At 52.3% G+C, this 18065-nt stretch overlaps 2 protein-coding genes across 4 annotated transcripts in view; one reads left to right on the top strand and one right to left on the bottom strand.

Annotated features, from left to right (window-relative positions):
- Nucleotides 1-2923, top strand: part of LOC120827599 (sphingosine kinase 1-like) — a 10477-nt gene extending 7554 nt beyond the window's left edge. Inside the window, exon 5 of the mRNA XM_040190630.2 lies at nt 385-2923. Within this exon, the coding sequence (XP_040046564.2) occupies nt 385-1276 (892 nt within the window). The 3' untranslated portion in view covers nt 1277-2923. The remainder of the gene's footprint in view (nt 1-384) is intronic.
- Nucleotides 2924-8503: 5580 nt separating this feature from the next.
- Nucleotides 8504-16825, bottom strand: fam83ga (family with sequence similarity 83 member Ga). Of its 3 annotated transcripts, none has more exons than XM_040191841.2 (5): nt 16089-16825; nt 15179-15346; nt 13311-13435; nt 10647-13080; nt 8504-9200 (listed from the first exon to the last, which is right to left on the bottom strand). In XM_040191841.2, the coding sequence occupies exons 1-4, from the start codon at nt 16533-16535 to the stop codon at nt 10650-10652; spliced, it is 3171 nt and encodes a 1056-aa protein (XP_040047775.2). In that variant the 5' UTR covers nt 16536-16825; the 3' UTR covers nt 8504-9200; nt 10647-10649. The 3 variants fall into 3 exon arrangements, with proteins under 3 accessions (XP_040047775.2, XP_040047773.2, XP_040047776.2); XM_040191839.2 differs by having other exon boundaries at nt 10656-13080; nt 16089-16820; XM_040191842.2 differs by lacking the exons at nt 15179-15346; nt 16089-16825 and adding an exon at nt 14835-15171 and having other exon boundaries at nt 10656-13080.
- Nucleotides 16826-18065: the final 1240 nt, after the last annotated feature.

Genomic DNA, 18065 nt, shown 5'->3' with positions numbered 1-18065 from the left:
GCTCGGCTGATAAGTGATGTAATGGGTTTAGAAACTCGCACCCAATGAGTGATTACTGTGGAACGAGCCGACCGAGCGCGCGTTCAGGGCGTCAACCGCCATCTGCCGGCTGCCTGCGGACACGGCGTCAAAGAGAAGGACAGGCAGGACGGGATGTGTCCCCTCGGGTGGGTCATCCAGCTCAGGCTGCAGGTGTGGACGGGATTTCAGACGTCCTCTTCGTCCTCGGGGGTCATTTACCGGCCGAGGAGTCCCAACTACCTCTCACATAGCGTGTACTCTAAAAAGGACACTTACTGTCCTCACCGTACTGTCCTACTGTCCTCACCGTACTGTCCACAGGTTTGGTTAACGTACGTCTCTAACTCCCCCCCCCTCCCTCAGGTCGCCCCCGGCGTGGAACGAGGAGCTCCTCCTCAGCTGTGGCTTCCTGCTGTGCAAAGGTCTGGTGGTCTCCATGGACCTGGTGTCCGTCCACCTGTCCTCGCGGCAGCGCCTCTTCTCCTTCCTGTCTCTGGCCTGGGGCTTCGTGGCCGACGTGGACGCGGAGAGCGAGAAGTACCGGCACGTCGGCGCCGTCCGCTTCCTGATGGGCACCCTGGCGCGCCTGGCCTCGCTCACAGTCTACCGGGGCAGGTTGGCGTACCTGCCCGCCGCGGAGGCGCCGAAGCCCCCCCGAGGGAGCGCCGCGGCCCATCCGCCCGCCTCCACGCCGCGGCGGCCCTCGCTCTGCTCCTCCCCGCCCCGCCGGCTCACACCCGACACCCCCGCCAACCAGAACTCTCTCCACAAGCACAACAGCGCCGAACAGAACCGCCGCGGCATCACCGACGCCTCCAACAACGCCATCACCAACAGGACCGCCGAGGCCAGGTCGCAGGACGACTCCCTGCTTCCCGGCCCGGACCAGCCGGTGCCGGAGAGCTGGACCGTGGTCAGGGAGGAGGACTTCGTCTTGGTGCTCGCCATTTACCAGTCGCACCTGGCCGAGGACCTGCGGGCGGCCCCCGGCGCCACGGCCGACGACGGGGTCATCCACCTGTTCTACGTGACGGCGGGGATCTCCCGCCCGGCGCTGCTGCGCCTCTTCCTCGCCATGGAGAAGGGCGGCCACCTGGCGTGCGGCTGCCCCCACCTGGTGTACGCGAAGGTGAGGGCCCTCCGGCTGGAGCCCGTCTCCCCGCAGGGCAGGATCACCGTGGACGGGGAGACGGTGGAGTACGGACCCGTTCAGGCTCAAGTCCACCCGGGCCTGGCCCGACTCATCAGTGGATGAACGCGGACTCGTTCAATCTTTGTCTCTTTGTTTTAAGTGCCAAAGACGTTCCATCAGCCTCCTGATAGTCCTCTATTTTTATACACAAACAGTGTCCTATTTCGATGGACCCCGTCCCTCTATATGTTGGATTCAGGGTCAAAGCCATGGATGGTTGTTCTTGCTGCTGGCTGGTCCCAGCTTGGTGACATGGACAGAGTGTGTGTGTGTGTGTGTGTGTGTGTGTGTGTGTGTGTGTCTGGAGACATCTTGATGGCTCTGCTGAGGAGTGCGTTGTGCACTCTGCTGTCCGACCTCATAAGCGTGACACGCGTGAAGAGAAGCACATTTTTCCGTCCCGGTAGGCTCCCAGAGAGGACACCCCCCCCCCCCACAGCCCTCGTCCCGCTGTCCTGCCCCCCCCCAGGGCGACACCGTCCTCTCTGACAGCATCGCCTCCCTCAGGGGGATTCATGCTGAAAAATCTCTAATCTTTGCATAGTTTATATGAACCTGTGAATTGCACATCCTGGTTCCTCCTCCATCACCACTTCCTGTCCATCTTAACACTCAACACTCCTTGGACTGGTTGAATAGTGGAGAGAGCGGGAGGTGGGGGGGGGGGGGGGGGTCCAGGCGGAGGCGGAGAGGCGTGAGATGGATGTGAGCTGGACCGAGTCGAGGGCCCCCTGCCCCCCTCCCCCCTCAGTGCCGTGGTGGGGAGCGTCAGTGAACCGGAGCGGAGAAGATGGCAAATGTTCATCAGAAGTGCTGATTATGAGCTTTACCGGGTTCCGACGAGGTCCTCGCTGCGTGCAACTCAATCAAAGCAAGCGGAGCGGATTGTTCATTTCATATTTATTTAATCATCAGCTCCAGCAGAAATAAAGCAGAAACATCTGCAGGCTGGTTCATGCCCTGATGCGTCTTCTCCTCCACACATGATGAGATGTTTATCTGGCCGTCTCACATATAACGTCCTGCCTCCCGAGTCCTGCAACACATTTATCTCCACCGTCGTGTTGCCGCCGATGTTTGGGAGGGAGGGGTCGCTCTGCGCTGAGCTGCACTGATCCATATCACATAGCATCAAGACCCAGTGAGCAATCTTTATTTTTTCCACCCTCCCCTGACAATTTGTAACGTCCCTGAAGTTCACGTCTCCCAAACCTCCTTCTGTAACTGCTGTGCCGACTCGTTGCCTCGGACTCGACTTCACGTCAGCTTTGCGTGGTCGTCGTAGCGACGAGCTACATGCAAACGCCTGGAGAGGGGAGGCCCTCTGCTGGGCCGACGCTCTCGCCTTCCTCCATAGGGACGCTGCTGCATTTGATAACAACCAGTGTCAACATCTGGCTCAGAGGGGGTCACTGCGCTGCCGTTAAACCGCTTAGTCCACCGCGGTGTCCATAAGGGTTCTGTCTCGTTTGCTCTCGTGTCTTTTATGAAAAGCAGGTAATGACATCATGATTGGGGAGGTGCAGGTTTTTATTGATGTGGAGCCAATCAGTGTTATTCTGCCCCCAAATGCGGGAGATCGGAGTTTCTCCAGAGACCCGAGACGGCAGAAAGGTGTTCATCATCATCATCATCATCATCTTCATCATCTTCAGGTTATAGACTCTTTGTATTTTTTAAATAACAATAAACAAATTAATCTAGAAAAAACTTTTTGGGCTCATTATTAAAAATGTCTCACACTATGAGTGCATTCCTTTACAACAGGGGTCTTCAACGTTTTTCAGGCCAAGGTTCCCCAAACCGATGGCGAGATGGAGCAGGGACCCCCTGCTATATAATCTGCATAAAATTGTGCATATATCACACTGGGCCTATTGCCATGTATAAACATAGCTACACCGTTACTGTGCATTCAATACTAAGCTGTTTAAATAATACACAGGTTCATATCTAACATTTTTATTTTTAACATGTGGAAGGTACAGGGTGGCCACCGCCAGGTTGGTCCGCCATCTTTTATTTTTGAGCTTCGCGCCCTTTAGACTTGAGCGTAAATGCGATCTGATTGGCTGCTGCCTGTGACGACGTATCAGCATGAAAGGAGCTGTGAGTGAACCGGAGTCCAGCTTGAGAGAGCTGCTGTGGGACTCGAGTACAACGTCTCCTCCATCAATTTATCCGTTCGCTTCAATATGTACAGGAGAACCTGTAGTGGAACTGCTCCTCCACCTGAGGGAGACAGAGACCTGGTCTGAACTCCTCCTGTCCTGAGCTATATTTAACTTTTAGGTGCCTGCATGTCAAACGTTGCCCCTCAAAGGTTCCTCAAATATGAAGCTTCTGGAGGCTTTTAAAACTGCAGCCATCATATAAACCGTAAAGCAGAAACAAAGGTCTTTCCTGCACGACCAGAAGAAGAAGAAATTAAACTGCCGCTTTGATGGCGTGCAGAACGCAATGTAGTCTAATGATAGTTTTGAATGTGAGAACATGTGTGTGAGTGTGTATGAGAGTGTGTGTGTGTGTGTGTGTGCGGTCTGTCAGAGAGGCTGCAGACGCGTATTGTTCCACAGGAAGCCACAGGTCTTTTCGGCGTGTCCTGTCTTTGTCTCGGCCGTGGCGTTTCGCTGTCACTGACTCCATGACAGCCACGAACACGAGCCACAGCGAAGGTCACCTCCGAAGGTGATGATACCAAAAATGAAAAAGGGATCAACACTTCTCTTCAAATAGAACGATCATGATGCCAAACAGCAAAGATCTCAAAACCCTTCTGGTGGCGTCAAACGTCCTGAGAGCTTTTAAAGAAGGTCCAATCTGAATCCCAGAACCCCCCTACATCGGACAGGAAGGCCTCCTGCCTCTCCTCCTCCACAAAGAGGAGCTGCATAATGAGACCCGACTCCAGTGGGTCTGGAATCCCTTTTTAAATAATAAAGTGCACCTGCAGATGCAGCGGTAAAAACTCGTAACCTCCTGTCCTCGCGTAAAGGAATCCGCCGTGAGGATGTTCGGCCGAGCCGCCTTCATCCACCGGGAGGGAGGTGCTCACACGCACAAGTCTGCTCCTGCAGGGCCCGAATGTGTCGCTCGGGGGCCCGACACCAGATGTGTAATGGAGGGTGGGGGGTCCTCACACCTTCTACGAGTTTGGTTCAAGTCAAATCAGTGTTCTGCAGAGTGAGGCTGAATTGTGTTCGTCTCTCCCTCCGTCAAAGTCTTTCGTTTTGTTCTCTCCCTCCTTTTTCTTAACCTTTCCCGACAGGATTAATTAAACGCCGCGCCGACATCGGCGGCGTTCCAGAGGAGGGAGTGGGCCTTGTGACCGTAAGCTCCTTTATCTTAAGCATGACCCTCCCTGCTGCTCTGCCTCAACAGATCCACAATCTGTGTTCCTCGGATCGGCCTCGGGCGGTCTAGCAGGAGACTTGAGGGTTTTAAATGTCATCTGACGTCACATTAAAACCAACAATGTCGGCGGTCTAAAGCGGCTTTTCAAAGTCTTCCAGTTAGCTCTGAGCTACGGTCTGTCAAAGTCACAGTTAATCTTAAAGCCTTTATTCAGACAAGTAGGAATCACAGCCTGTTCCACCATCAACCTCTAGGACGCAATAAATCATTTATACAATAATACATTTTGTTGCTCCACGTTGCTCCTCATTGCACTCAAGCAACTCAAATAACGTTCTTAACTGAAAAATGCCAGTTTAACATTCAAGAGGAACGTTTCTCTCCGAAGAAATATCTGTTCTGCATATTATATATATTAGTTCTTAATATGTATAATCATGTCAATCATTTAATCTGCTTTCGTTGTCCTCAAAAAAGAATCAAAACCCTCAAGTAATTACTGTGATTGTTGTCGCGACTGTAAATCCACGTTTTGATTTGGAATGAGTCGGGTGGCTCCACATTTATGTCCTCTGAATTCAGGGATGTAAAGAGACCCTGATTTCAAGAGCTGGAGGGAATTGTCCTCCTGCCATAAATTAACAATAAAGCAAATTTTCAGGCATGAGAAACATGCTGCAACCTCCGGGGCTAAAAAACGAAGCTAATGCGGCTCCAAAAGTGGGTCAATCCGCATAAACCCCCCCTGTCAGAGTCCCAAACTTAAACCTCTTGACAGGCGGCTAATTTCTAATTCTAATATTGATACGACATAATGTTTTTTTGGTGAGTTAAGTACTATTAATATTCTATTTATATAGTAGCATGAATTAGCATTAGCATGGGTGCCTTCGCTCTCCACAGCCGGCTAGTTAGCTTAGCTTAGTCTTTTTCTCCTGCATACATAACAATTTAAATTAGCATAAATTAGCATCCCATTAACACCACTGCTAACGTGAATTATGGGTGCAACGAGCTAGCAGCTGCTCGTCTAAAATACGCTCACGTCTGGCATGAAAGAAAGATGGCGGCCGCCAAAAATCGGCCTCCGGACGTCAAATTGGTGACCACGGCGGTGATGGACACTTTAAATGTAAAACTTCTTCGGGACACAGACGTATTCAGCTCGGTCACGCTGCTCAATAATAGTTTTATTACTGCGGCAGCGACTGTAAACCTTTTCTTTCTTACAAATAGTGCGTCTGAATCGGTGTGACGTGCGTGTTGTTTCTCTGAGGCCTTTGCGCCTCCTGTCACCTGGTGTTACACACCGTAGGACCTCCAGAGGACACGAGACGGGGAGAGAAAACACATTTCATACCCACTTAGAGACATTCAGCCTGCTGCCGCCCCCCTGCCCACCCCCCCTTCGGCTTCATCGACCAGCCAGAAGAAAGTCCCCCGACCAGCAGATGGCGCTCACATCTCATATTAATGCGCTAACTACTTGTAAATGAATATATATCTGCCAGCCGTCCCGTTTGGAAAGTTTTCTTTCATGTTGTGACGCGGGAAGGGACGTGTGAAGTCGTGGTCGGACCGCTTCCTGTCCCCGTCCACGGGGGGGAAAATAGACGACGACCTGCTTCGATGAGATAAAGATCAAACAAATAATAAGACATGGACGTCTCGAGCAGCACAGCAGCAAAACCCCACCCGTGTGGACTCCATCGATGACAATGACCCTCATATCACGAACCAGAAGACGCTGAAAGGACCACTTCACTCCTCTTCGGTGACGAGTGACACGTCATTAGTTACAAAACAATTAAACATCTTCATCCTCCATCATCACAGAGTGACACATAGAAAGTGATGGGACAAATGTGTGTGTGTGTGTGTCTTTAATCAGGTCCATACGGGCTGATGGGACACTTCATTACCCGGAGGACCACGGGAGCAGGAAAGCGCGCTAATTAGACATCAGAGGACGGCTTGACTGGCTTAGTTCACCTCCACCTTCCTACACAAACACACACACGCACACAACACAACCACACAACTCTCTCGCAACCAGCATATATGTATATTTATACATATATTTGTGTGTTTGTTTGTTGAAGGACCCATACGGCGGTTACAAAAGCAGACCCAAAAGAGGGCTGAGTCACCGCTTTGTGTGTGTGTGTGTGTGTGTGTGTGCGTGCGAAAGCCTGTTGTGTTCGGCCTGTGTTGCCACTCGAGAGGGTGAGTGGAAGTCCGGCCTCATCATTTGCGACGAGCTTGGAGAGCTCAGCTCCAACGAGAGGACGCCGGGCGTGCGTCCGTCACATCTCCACGCAACCGGCCCGAGGGAGAGGGGATGGCTTCTGTTCGGATGCCATGAGTGTTTGAACGTGTGCGGCGTGCTATTCTGGGATTGAGCCACCACGATCATGAGGTCCAATCATCCAGGAAAAACCAAAAACATCATCACAAGGCCTCCACCATGCTGTGTGTGTGTGTGTGTCGCTGGCTCAGAGATGGGCATAATGTTTGAGATGTTAAACGTGCTTTGTGACTCGTGCAGCTACGTTAGCCCAGCGAGCCGTGCTCTTAAAGGTACAGTGTGCAGCATTTACGTGGATCTGAAGGCAGAAAATGGAATGTTACATAAGCGTGTTCGCTCCTCGATGCGTTTTTCCGTTTCACACCGTTTGGAGTTTCAGCGCCGGCCGCCGAAGTTCCTCCTCGTCTCTCGGCATGGGGGCGGAGTCAGCTGCGGTCTCCAGGCTCGCCACTGAAGGCCGCCGAGTCCTGAAACCAGCAGGTTTCAGGCTCTGTTCCGTCATCTGTGCCTCCCTGGATGGTACGAACGCGCACCGAGACATTTATGTATAATGTTCTCCGAAAAGCCAGAGGAAGCTGTAATTCTTCATTAATACTTAAAATGTGCAAATGTGAGATATTCTTCAGTCCGTTTCTGTTCCAGACTTGAACATCACCCCTTAGCCCCCCCACGTATCCTCTATGTGTGTTTGACAGGATCAGAGAACCAGAAAATCAAAGGATATTTCATGTCTTGATGACTTTTTTGTTTAGTTTCACCCATCTGCCACTCTGGAGTCGCATCAACGACTGTTGGCTAAATATTCATAAGATTTGTCCCATGTGCAAAGTATAACATCTACATATAACTTCTTTTTTGGTCTCTTTGGAGCACTGTTACATTGTGCTTTGCAATATTCTAGTTAATTGGTATTCAAATAGTAGGTTTCATTAGCTCAAAGTCAGCTGGCTGATTCTTTAATCCAGACAGAAACAGTGTTCTTCTCACTTCGTACCGGTAACTTCCTGGAGTCTTCGCCCCCGTCTCCCCGCCGGCTGTTGCTGGATTTAACGAACAAGACGCAACGTGTTAATCCGTTGGATCTGTTGCTCCATGTTTACTGTACAGAGAACGCCGTTCCACAATCCAACTACGGTCAACACAACACAGCGCGTCCAAAACAGCTCCTGAGCCGTCTCATTATTCATCATCGTTCCCGCTGGAGCAGATTGCTCAGGAGGAGCTTCGGCGTTGCACGTCTGGATGTTAGGAAACATCTGATGGAAACCTTCTCACGGCGGATGTTGGGACCTGGAGGGTCCCGCTGCTCGCGGCTTCCTGGCGTTTTGTCGTTGTTGACGGTGGCGAAGACATAAATCAGATGTTCAGCACGCCTCACGCGGCGCGGCTCCAAAGGGCCGCCATCCATGATTCATCACATACGTTTTAATGAAAGAATTCAACCGTGGTTTTTTGCACCAGGAGACGACTAAATGTCCCCTGAGCGACTCCCCCCGGGAACAGATGGGGAACCCTAGTTCCACTCGAGAAGTGGAGTCTTCTAGAATAACCTGATGACCGCGGCGCTCCTGCTTCCGACACACATGACGTACGTTCACATCAGCCGTTTCATCGATATCATCCACAAGTTTATGTGTGCACACGGCGCCTTTGTTTTATTCACCTCACTTCAGAACACCCCCCCCCCCCCGAAAAGGTCCCTGATGTTGGTCTTTTTGACGTAGCCGCACACAAAATAACCAAAAATAAAAAAGCTCATCATAACAATATGTTCTGCAATAGTAATACAGAAGCGATACACACAGCCGCTGTCATGAGGTTAGTCTTTGGAACATTTGCTTATTAAGTGGGGTCGGGGGGTAAAACACAGGAGAGTCATGGGTTAAAGGTCAGACACACACTTTTGGCTTCTTAAATGTTTCTATCTCCGTGCCTCTTTTTTGGTGCGTTGGGAGTCACTCAAAAATGGACGCCGGTCTAGCCTGCGCTCCTGGGTCACGGCCCCGGGGGGCCGGCGCTGCCGTCCTTGCTTGGCGCTTGCAGCCTGCTCACCTTGTCCTTCAGGCTGCTGAACGTCCAGCTAAAGGGGGTCTTTCCTTCTTCCTGGGGGGCCATCGTCTGCTTTCGGCCGACCATGTGCTTGGCGGCGGGGTGTTGAGTCCCGCCCTGTTGGGGGACGAGGCTCCGCTGGCCGTGGGGGGCTGCGTCCATCACTGCGCTCTCCGTCTGGTCCCGCTGACAGCTTCCCCAGGGACGAAGCCCCGAAGCCTGGTCGGTTGAGAGGGCCGGAGGGGGTCCGGTAGGGGACGGCGCTCCGCCGCCTCGCTTTGGAAAGAGAGCAGAATAACGTCTCCACGATGAGGGTTTATTTCTCATATTGTATCACACAGCGTCTGTGAATCCGCGCTCACCGCGGCTGGCGACATAAGAGCCTTGTGCGAATGGAAAAGACGGGTTTCTTGGGTGCTGGATCCGTTTTATCGTCACTCAAGCTGATGCGACACGACCGAGCTGAGCCGAAACACGCCAGCAACATCTCACGGACTTAAAGGACCATTGGCAGATAAAAGTCAAAGTCCTCGGGAGAAAGTGGAACCATCAATCTTTTACCGATTCATCAATATTGCATCGGCGTGAGCGCACGCGTGGCTTCATTAAAAATATGTGGCATTAATTCGGGCCCAGTTTCTTCGTTCAATAATGAAGTGACGGTTTGTTTCAGCTTGGTGACGCTCCGCTGGTACATACCCAACACACACACACACACACACACACACAAATAAATGGTGAGCTGGTGTTAGATATATATATAGAATTTTGCAGCAGGTCATTACATTTTATACAAATTAACTGCTGGTATTGTGCTGGCTCAGTCTTTCTAGTCTGGTAATGGCAACGTCAAATGCAGTGGAGCTAGACTTACTCAAAAAGTTCACTGAAATTAATATTAAATTATTTCATTAAATATTGCATCTTCCATAATGTACAACGTGAGTCTGACTTACGTCATGAAAAGTCCTCTACCTTCATTTTCATTAAGCAATTTAAAAAGTTGTGTCATTTGAGAAATGATTAACCTGCCTTCTTCCTCCAACCAGCTCCTGGCATTCCCACCTGTACTGAGTTGCCTGACAAGATTCCTTTGTTTTTTCCTGTTTTCCCTCTTGCCTTCATTTGCCTCGTTGCTGCTCATTACCTCACTGCTACCTGCTCCTTAGCTACCTGCTCCTTACCTACCTGCTCCTTACCTACCTGCTACCTGCTTATTAACAAACTGCTCATTACCTACCTGCTTATCACCTATCTGCTCATTAACTAACTGCTCATTACCTATCTGCTCATTGCCTACCTGCTCCTTACCTACCTGCTACCTGCTTATTAACAAACTGCTCATTACCTATCTGCTCATTAACTAAATGCTCATTACCTACCTGCTAATTACCTACCTGCTCATTACCTAACTGTTACCCGCTTATTACCTATCTGCTCATTACCTACCTGCTCCTTACCTACCTTCTTATTACCTATCTTACCTTACCTAACTGCTACCTGCTTAATACCTAACTGCTCATTACCTCCCTGCCTTTTCATTCTGTAAGTGTTTACCTTGTCAAAACGCCTTTATTGAGCCCCTCTTTGGCTAACTGCGTAGCACAAAGACTGACGTAAGGAGGTGCCGGTAGAATTTAGTTGATGAGATCGAGAGGTGGGTGAACTGGGCTTCAACAGTTCCGTGTTAACATTTAATATAGAGATAAAACATCGGCTTACTGTTTATACCTTCTGAACATCAGGCGGCCTGTCTTTCCTCTCCGCACCGCTGGGTCCTAAAGCCTCCCCGTCTGTTCTCTTTCTCTCAGAAGAAGGCTTCTTTTGATGAAGGTCACCAATGGACAATCTCTCATTGGTTATTTCTCCCCCGTCGACCGGTTTCTCTGCTGCCGATTGGTTCCGCCCCCTCTTTGTCCTCATGGCTCGAGCCTCCTTGTTTTCTTCTTCTGACCTCGTTGGATTTTTGTCTTGTTTAAAATGGTCCGATGTTCTCTTTGGGTCCTCGCTGCCTCTCCTCTCGGTCCCACGGTAACCTCCCCCTGTCCTCCCGACACTTTCATCCTCTCCTCTCCCATTTGTAACTTTTTCCTCCCGCGTTTTGTCTTTTAAAGAAGACAAGGAGGAGATGCTGCCGGGGCCGGACGAACCCTCCGAGTCGCCGATAGCAGCGCCCCTGTTTCTCACCGGGTGTGTGAAGACACACTCGTAAAACTCCTCAGACGCGTACCCGTCCGACGTTGGTGTCTGGAAATCGTCCGGATTGGGCGTGCGCGGCGAAAATCCATCAGGTGTCGGCGTGCGATGGCGAGCCGAGGGGAGCTGCGTCACTCCGTCGAGGCCCGGCCCGCAGAGGCGCAAGTGCCGGGGTCTTTCGGGCGCGTGCGTGCTCGCATTTGCTTCGAGGTCTTGCTCCTCCACAATCTGCAACACGTCGACATCCCTCAGGGTCGACTCGCCGTACGATATTCTCTGGGGTACCTGAGCTCTCGCCAAGTACGTTTTGCGTTCTGAGAAACTCTCGCTTTGTTCGTTTGGCACTTCCGAGCCTCGCCGGGCCTTCGTCTCCGTCCATACCGGGGCCACGCGCTCGATTTGTGGGGTCAATTCACTGTCCGCTGCAGTCTCAGGTTCAGAATCCGTCGGAATAATCCCGTGAATATTCACGCTCTGCGCCTCAGATACCAAAACACACGACCCGGCTTCGTTTTCAGCGAGCGGACGCACCGCTGCTTTCTTGCTGCGTCCCTCGGCCTCCTCAGCCTCCGCCCCTTGCGAGGTCACGGTCTGCGTGGGCCGCAGAGTTTCTCCGACATTCGGCGCGGGCTCCGCTTCTTCCGGCTCCGCCCCATCAACCCCGCGACCGCTGCGCAGCGAGTCTGGGGGACGCCGCACAACGTGGAGCCCCGAGCTTCTGATCTCCGGCAGCCCGCGACCATCGATGACCAGCTTGACGGTACGAGGTTTGGGGACGGGAGGGGTTGAGGCTAACGACGCCGAGGAGCGGGAGGGGAGGAGAGGATCGGGAGTCGTACAGGTGAGCGATGAGGCGGACGAGGCGTCTGTCACTTCGGAAGCATGACTGTTTTGTGAAAGCGAGGAGGAAGCGCTAACAGAAGTAGAAGGAGGGGCCACGGAGACGTCGACGTTAGGAGTCGGTTCACATGAGACGTGTGGCGGCTCGCCGACAGCTTGCGCGGGTAAATCTGTGCACGGCGGCGGCTTCTTTGTTTGCCCGTGGGAGTTGGCGGGAGGCTGCGGGTGTGCCTCCTGGGAGACGTCGCGCTGCACGTTTGGATTGCTTCCTGCCGGGAGGGGTCGTGTGCCGCTCGCCGGGCCCCCAGTGTCGGGAGGGCGGGCTGTGGATGTGTCTCGGTCGTCGGGTAAGTTTGAACGGGCCTCAACAGTGTCAGATTCACTCTTGGGTCCAGTTGCCCCTGCTTGACTCCGGTCGTCAGGCAGCACCTCTTTGGGTGGTGCAGGCGGCGCTGTGCCCGCCCCCGACTCGGTAGTCTTGGCTTCCTCTCGTTCGCTCGACTGCTGGTGCCGGACCGCGGCCGGTCTGGGCGTGGCGACCTGCGGCAGGGTTTCCTCTGGCGCGCTGAACGGACTGCTGAACCGGATCGCTTGGCTGGTTTCAAACATCTCGGACCTCTGCAGATGGCCTTGATTCGGTTTACTGGTATCGCGAATGTTGATGAACCCGATAACGTCACTTGGGGGGTCAGGTTCTGGCCAGGTGGGGAGGTATGACATCATGCACACTTTCTCCAAGTTGGTGAGTCCGGGGTGGATGGGGGGGTCGATGGCTTCTTTACTCGCCCTCTTCCGCCCCCCCTTCTTGGTTTCTGGGTTCTTGGAGCTGTCCAGGTTTTGGGTGTCTTGGGGTCCAGAAGAGGGGGCAGGGTTACCTAAAGCAGCGAGGGCATATTTGGGACTGTACAGTTTCCTGGCGATATCAGCCGAAGTAGCGGCCACCGGCACCGGCTGTGGGAGGGGCTCCAGTTTGGGTTGGTTCCCCGTGGCGAACAGCCGAAGGTCAACCGAGGTGGAGGTCGCGTACAGCACGCAGAACAGCTTGTCGAAGGCCTCCACTGCCTGGCCCGTAACCACGGTGATGAGGTTTTTGTCCAGCCGCGATGACATCCAGGTGAAGCTACAGAACAGGCAGCAAAAAGTTAGACTTCTTTAAAGTACAGCGCACAAACACTTCTTATACTTATTTGTTAAATTGATCCGTGACAATCTCAAGGCAACAAAGACTTGTGGAGCACACGGAGATAAACCGTTTCTTTCTCTCACACACACACACACACACACACACACACACACACACACACACACACACACACACACACACACACACACAGATAAACGTGCACTGACCTGTATGAACCAGACACGGCTTTGTCTCCATCGATGAACATGAATCTGTGTCCCATTCGCCCTCTGACCTTTGTGCAAGATCGTGAGTGGAACTCTGCTCCGTCTGTGCAGCGCACACGGAGGTTCTGTCACGCAAACACACACACACACACACACACATTAAAGTATGCAAGAATATGGGATTCCAGAAATATCCCAAAGAAAATTGACTTGTACTTTAACAGATCGCCACTTTGGCTGCCGTCAGTTCAGACTACGTCCTCTGAAAGTCGGTCTGAGGGAGCAGCTCCTCAACCGGCGGGAAGCCCCATGCGGCGGAGGATTCCCGGCACGGCTCGGGCGCGGCACTAGAAATACTGGTCTCTGTCCCTCCCTGAACGCTCGCTTGTCCTCGGGACATTCCAGTGCGATCCGCTACGAACCGTTGAGCCTCCCGACGTTGTGCACAAGACACAATCAATAAGTAAATCAGGACGAATGAGCCTTTATGAGCCTTGTTGAAAACATGAACGAAATACTTCCTGCCAAGCGGCGTCTTTCTCCCGCTGGGACATATCTATTCCTGTGCGTTAGCCGCTCATCAGCCGTGCGACAGTCAGCGGTGACACAGAGTAACTGAGGCGGTGGGATTCAGTCAGGGACGTACATGGAAGTGACCACTTAAAAGGTCAGATCCCAGCAGAGCCAGTGTGCGTTTAGTGGAGATGCAGAGACATGAAGCTGTCGTGCCAGCTGTCAAACACGGCTCACCGAGTCGGCTTGTTAAGACTCGACAACGGTCGGGTGTGCGAGCGAACCAGCACAGCAGCTCAGCAAATACAAACGTCAGCCGCCTGTCTCCATTAATGGTATTTGCTCTGACAACAAGCGTCAACTTGTGCCGCCGGCAAAGTCGGCTTGGGTTCAAATAACGATGGCTTTGCATGTAGTTCTGAAACATTTCCCAGGTGTACCAGGCCCGGTAAGTTAATAAAATACAATCTGCCACATTGAAGGACAGTGAAGCTATTCAGCTCGTGGTGCAGAACAGACGACGCGAACGTTTCATGTCACCGTCATCCCGGATAAAAATAGATCTGCAGGATATGTGCAGTACGCGCGCGAGTCAATATGTCTTTGCACACGCAAAGGTCTCCCGAACACGGCTTTCAGCCTCTTAGATGTCTCTCTTGTGTCTGCCAAACACTGATCCAGAGCGCGGGTACATATTTAGCTTCAGCACATTGGGAGCCTTTGTGTGAATGCATCCAGCAGCGCTTCCACCGCGTGTTGGATTAAACAAATGAGGAAAAAGTCAGACTTCTAGCCAGGTGCTACCCAGTAAAGATATATGTTGATATGCAGAGATAAACAGACCACTGTTCTATTTTCCCCGTGACTTACTGCAACGCGACCAAAACAAGTTGTTCTGCAGTGTGTTTGTCATGGCAGATTAATCCGTCGTGTTGTTCCAACCGGGAGGGTCGGCTGGTTGTTATTCAAGCCGATGAGATAGCGAGAGAGATGTCATGTGCTGTTACTTACCCATGCACAACAACAACCTGCTGACTTAAATCGCTTGTCTGTCAAAACACAACTTGTTCTGCTTGTGCGCCTGGCAGATGGATTTCAGCTTCAAAGAGGGGAGATTCACGAACATCTGGAAAACTGAAGATCCACTGTCCATCAGTCGCCGTTGTGACGTCAAGCGCCAAAGGTGTCAAATCTCACGCTTACAAAAATGAATAATTAGCTGCGAGTTCCAAAATACTGGTTGTTGTGAAACACGAGTGAGCTACCACGGCTTTCACCTAGATGAATATCTAATGAGGAAGCGGCCGCGGACGGTGGATGCTCGCCGGTGCTGGAGGAGCAGCGCGCCGCCTCACCTTGAGGTGCCCGGCGTGCATGTTGGCCCTCTGGCACATGGACTGGAAGTGAGGCAGCGTCTTGCGTTCCAACAGGATGTAGACGGAAACCTTCCTCCTGAAACCAGCATCCAGCAGGTCTCTGAAGATGTCGACGTCGGTGAACACATCCATGACCACCGCTATCACCTGGGCACACGCAAGAGACATCGCTTCAGTTGGAGTAGGCGAACACGCGCTCTTTGTTAAAACGGGACGCGGCGTTTACTCAAACACAGGTTTGAGGAAAATAAGATGCGATGAGTTTAAAAATAAAGCTCTGAAGGCAACAATGAAGGAGATGTATGCATTTGCTCCCAGCGTACGTGACCCATTTATCCTTCAGTGAAAATGCCCACGGGACCCGTCATGTAACACACGCCACTGAGAAATATCACGCCTCACTTACACTCCACATGAGTCAGCAGCTCGTGAGCGGACAGAAGGCCTCGCTCGCACATGCACGCAAACCGGCCCGTGAAGCGCGCATATCACGCAAACGTCCAACGCAACCCTCGGCCGCCGATAGAGCGGCTTAATCGAGCTGCACTTTACTCCTGGTCGTCTCATTAGGTCCTTCGCCTGTACTCTGACCTCGAGCCGGCCGATAGAACCGTCCACCGTCAATCATTACATCGACAACACGGGTGAATATTTATCAAAAACTCCCACTGTGTGAACCTGTAAAAAGATAAATATATATTATAAATAAATATTGCAATACGTGGTGATGATTGTGCCGATATTTGATTTATATCCACATCATCCCGCATTATTAACACGTGTTAGACATGAACCAGAAACACCTCCAGTTCTTACACTTCATTCTTTTATGGCTTTAAAACGGTACCTCAAATCCCACTGTACAGTATGAAAACGCGCTTCTGTCTACCTTCTGCGCCTGCGCAATCATTTTCCTGACGACCTCTTTGATGTGCACCTGCCCCTCCAGGGGCGGCTGCGTGTACACGGTGGTGCGCGTCACCCCGCGGTAGGACACGTTGTCCGGCCAGCTCAGGTCCATCTGCGGGACGGACGTGTCCGACAGCTCGGGCCAGTACTGCAGCGACAGCGGCCGCTCGCCGTTCTCCGGGAAGAAGAGCTCCGAGCCCGGGTCGTAGGGCTCCGCCGCCTCGGCGAGGGTCTCCAGCTCCGGGTCCGAGAGGAAGCCGCGCAGGCCCTGCGCGCTCAGGAACTCGGCCAACGCGTCGCGGCCGTCCCGCAGGAAAGCCTCCAGGGCGAGCCGCTGGTCCTCGCAGTACAGGAACTCCGCTTTGGACTCGTGCGTGCGCGCGTTCACGTGGTTGTCGTCCAGGCACTGGACCTGGGACAGCGCCATCTCGTCTCGCGCGCGCGCCCCCAAAAAATAAAACACCTGAACTTTTACAAGAAGTCCGCGGCTCAGCGTCGCGTGGCCTCCTCCTTCGGTCTTTGACCGGCCATGTGGCGTCAACGCTGCGCCATTCGGCGTCCCCGGGATCACGACCGGCACACACAGAGAGAGAGAGAGAGAGAGAGAGAGAGAGTGAGAGTGAGTGAGTGACACCCGCTGGAGGCGCCGCCCGACAGGTGTGGCACCGCCCCACCCACACGCAGAAACATGCGCACCTTTCGTCACGTGGCACACGGGGCTTTCACCCAGGTGTGACTGTGACAGATGAGATTGATGAAAGAGGCCGCGTAGCCCTCTTTTAATGCGCCTCATCAAATCATTAAGGTGCCAGTTCCCCCCCCCCCCCCCCCCCCCACAGAGCAGAGGCCTCGCCCCAAAAGCATCTGAGAGGAGCGGCTCTACCTGCTCCGTCATGTCCCCTCACACCCACAACATGAACGACACAAGACACAGAATGTGGATTTTAATCATTAGCTGGAGGTGACAGAGCGTGTGTGTTTCATTTTCTTAAGGTCTTTATCCCAAATCCAAATGTTCACATGGCCGGGGAACGGCGGCTAACCTTTGACCTCTTTAGTGTTACTCTGGATTTCTGTAGGAACCAGCCGGTAAGTTTTCAGTGGAGCCAATTAGGACATTTCTAAAAAAACACCACTGTCCAGCAGGGGGCGACTCCTCTGGTCCCATAGACGTCTATGGGAGAATAACTCCACTTTACTCTTGATTTATTCCCTCAGTAAACGTTGTAAACATGAGTTTATGGTCTCAATCTCTAGTTTCATGTTAATTTAATAACTTATAAACCGTTTAGACCATTATTATGATAGTTTGTGGTTCACTCAATGTGTCTCACTCAAGCTTCTATTAAAATGTCCCCTTCAAAGTTAAAAATACTAAGAAGTTTTCCAGGAACATTTATGCAAACCGTTGACAATAGAAGAATCAAGCACGTAGCCTCGAGGTCACAAGACGTATTTTTGATCTCAATTTCAAATTACCTCAAATTGGTTTGTGGTTGATTAACCCGTCACATGACCTAGCCTGCATTGATCCCTGCGGGTATACGCCCGATGTAATTATAAATCATTATAACCAAGAAAAGGTGAGGAAAAAAAGAGGTCCGGGGGGGGGGGGGGGGCGGCTAACTGTTGCCATCGAGGCTTTCGGGTGGGTCAAGTTGTCTTCAGCTCGAGAGCCTCACGCCAGAAGCAGGACGCCTCCTGTCGGCACGGCCTTAAATATTTAAAAAAAACAGCCGGTCGGACAGTCAGACAGTCGTACATCACCGTGACGCATGTATGTCGACAGGTCAACGTGTCACGCATATGTCGACGTGTCACACGTATGTCAACGCGCCGGGGTGACCGGGCGCTTTCAGGGGGAAGAAGAGGGCGGCGGTTGGTTCCTCTCTGTGGTTCTTTGAGGCCTCTTTTCTTTCCCTGCTGGATGCCGCTGGTTTAGCGACTTAGCGCCGGC

Source organism: Gasterosteus aculeatus, chromosome 11 (assembly GCF_964276395.1).
Source record: "Gasterosteus aculeatus chromosome 11, fGasAcu3.hap1.1, whole genome shotgun sequence".
Classification (NCBI taxonomy): domain Eukaryota; kingdom Metazoa; phylum Chordata; class Actinopteri; order Perciformes; family Gasterosteidae; genus Gasterosteus; species Gasterosteus aculeatus.
The sequence above is the reverse complement of the archived record's forward strand: the minus strand, read 5'-3'. Positions and strand labels throughout refer to the sequence as shown.

What these genes read in the sequence shown, in the direction of transcription:
- fam83ga (XM_040191839.2), bottom strand. Translation starts at nt 16,535, where the DNA reads ATGGCGCTGTCCCAGGTCCAGTGCCTGGACGACAACCACGTGAACGCG. An exon ending in TGATTGCGCAGGCGCAGAAG is followed by an intron (nt 15,347 to 16,088) that starts GTAGACAGAAGC and finishes GCGTGTGCCCAG; the next exon opens with GTGATAGCGGTGGTCATGGA. An exon ending in TGCACGCCGGGCACCTCAAG is followed by an intron (nt 13,436 to 15,178) that starts GTGAGGCGGCGC and finishes TTTGCGTGACAG; the next exon opens with AACCTCCGTGTGCGCTGCAC.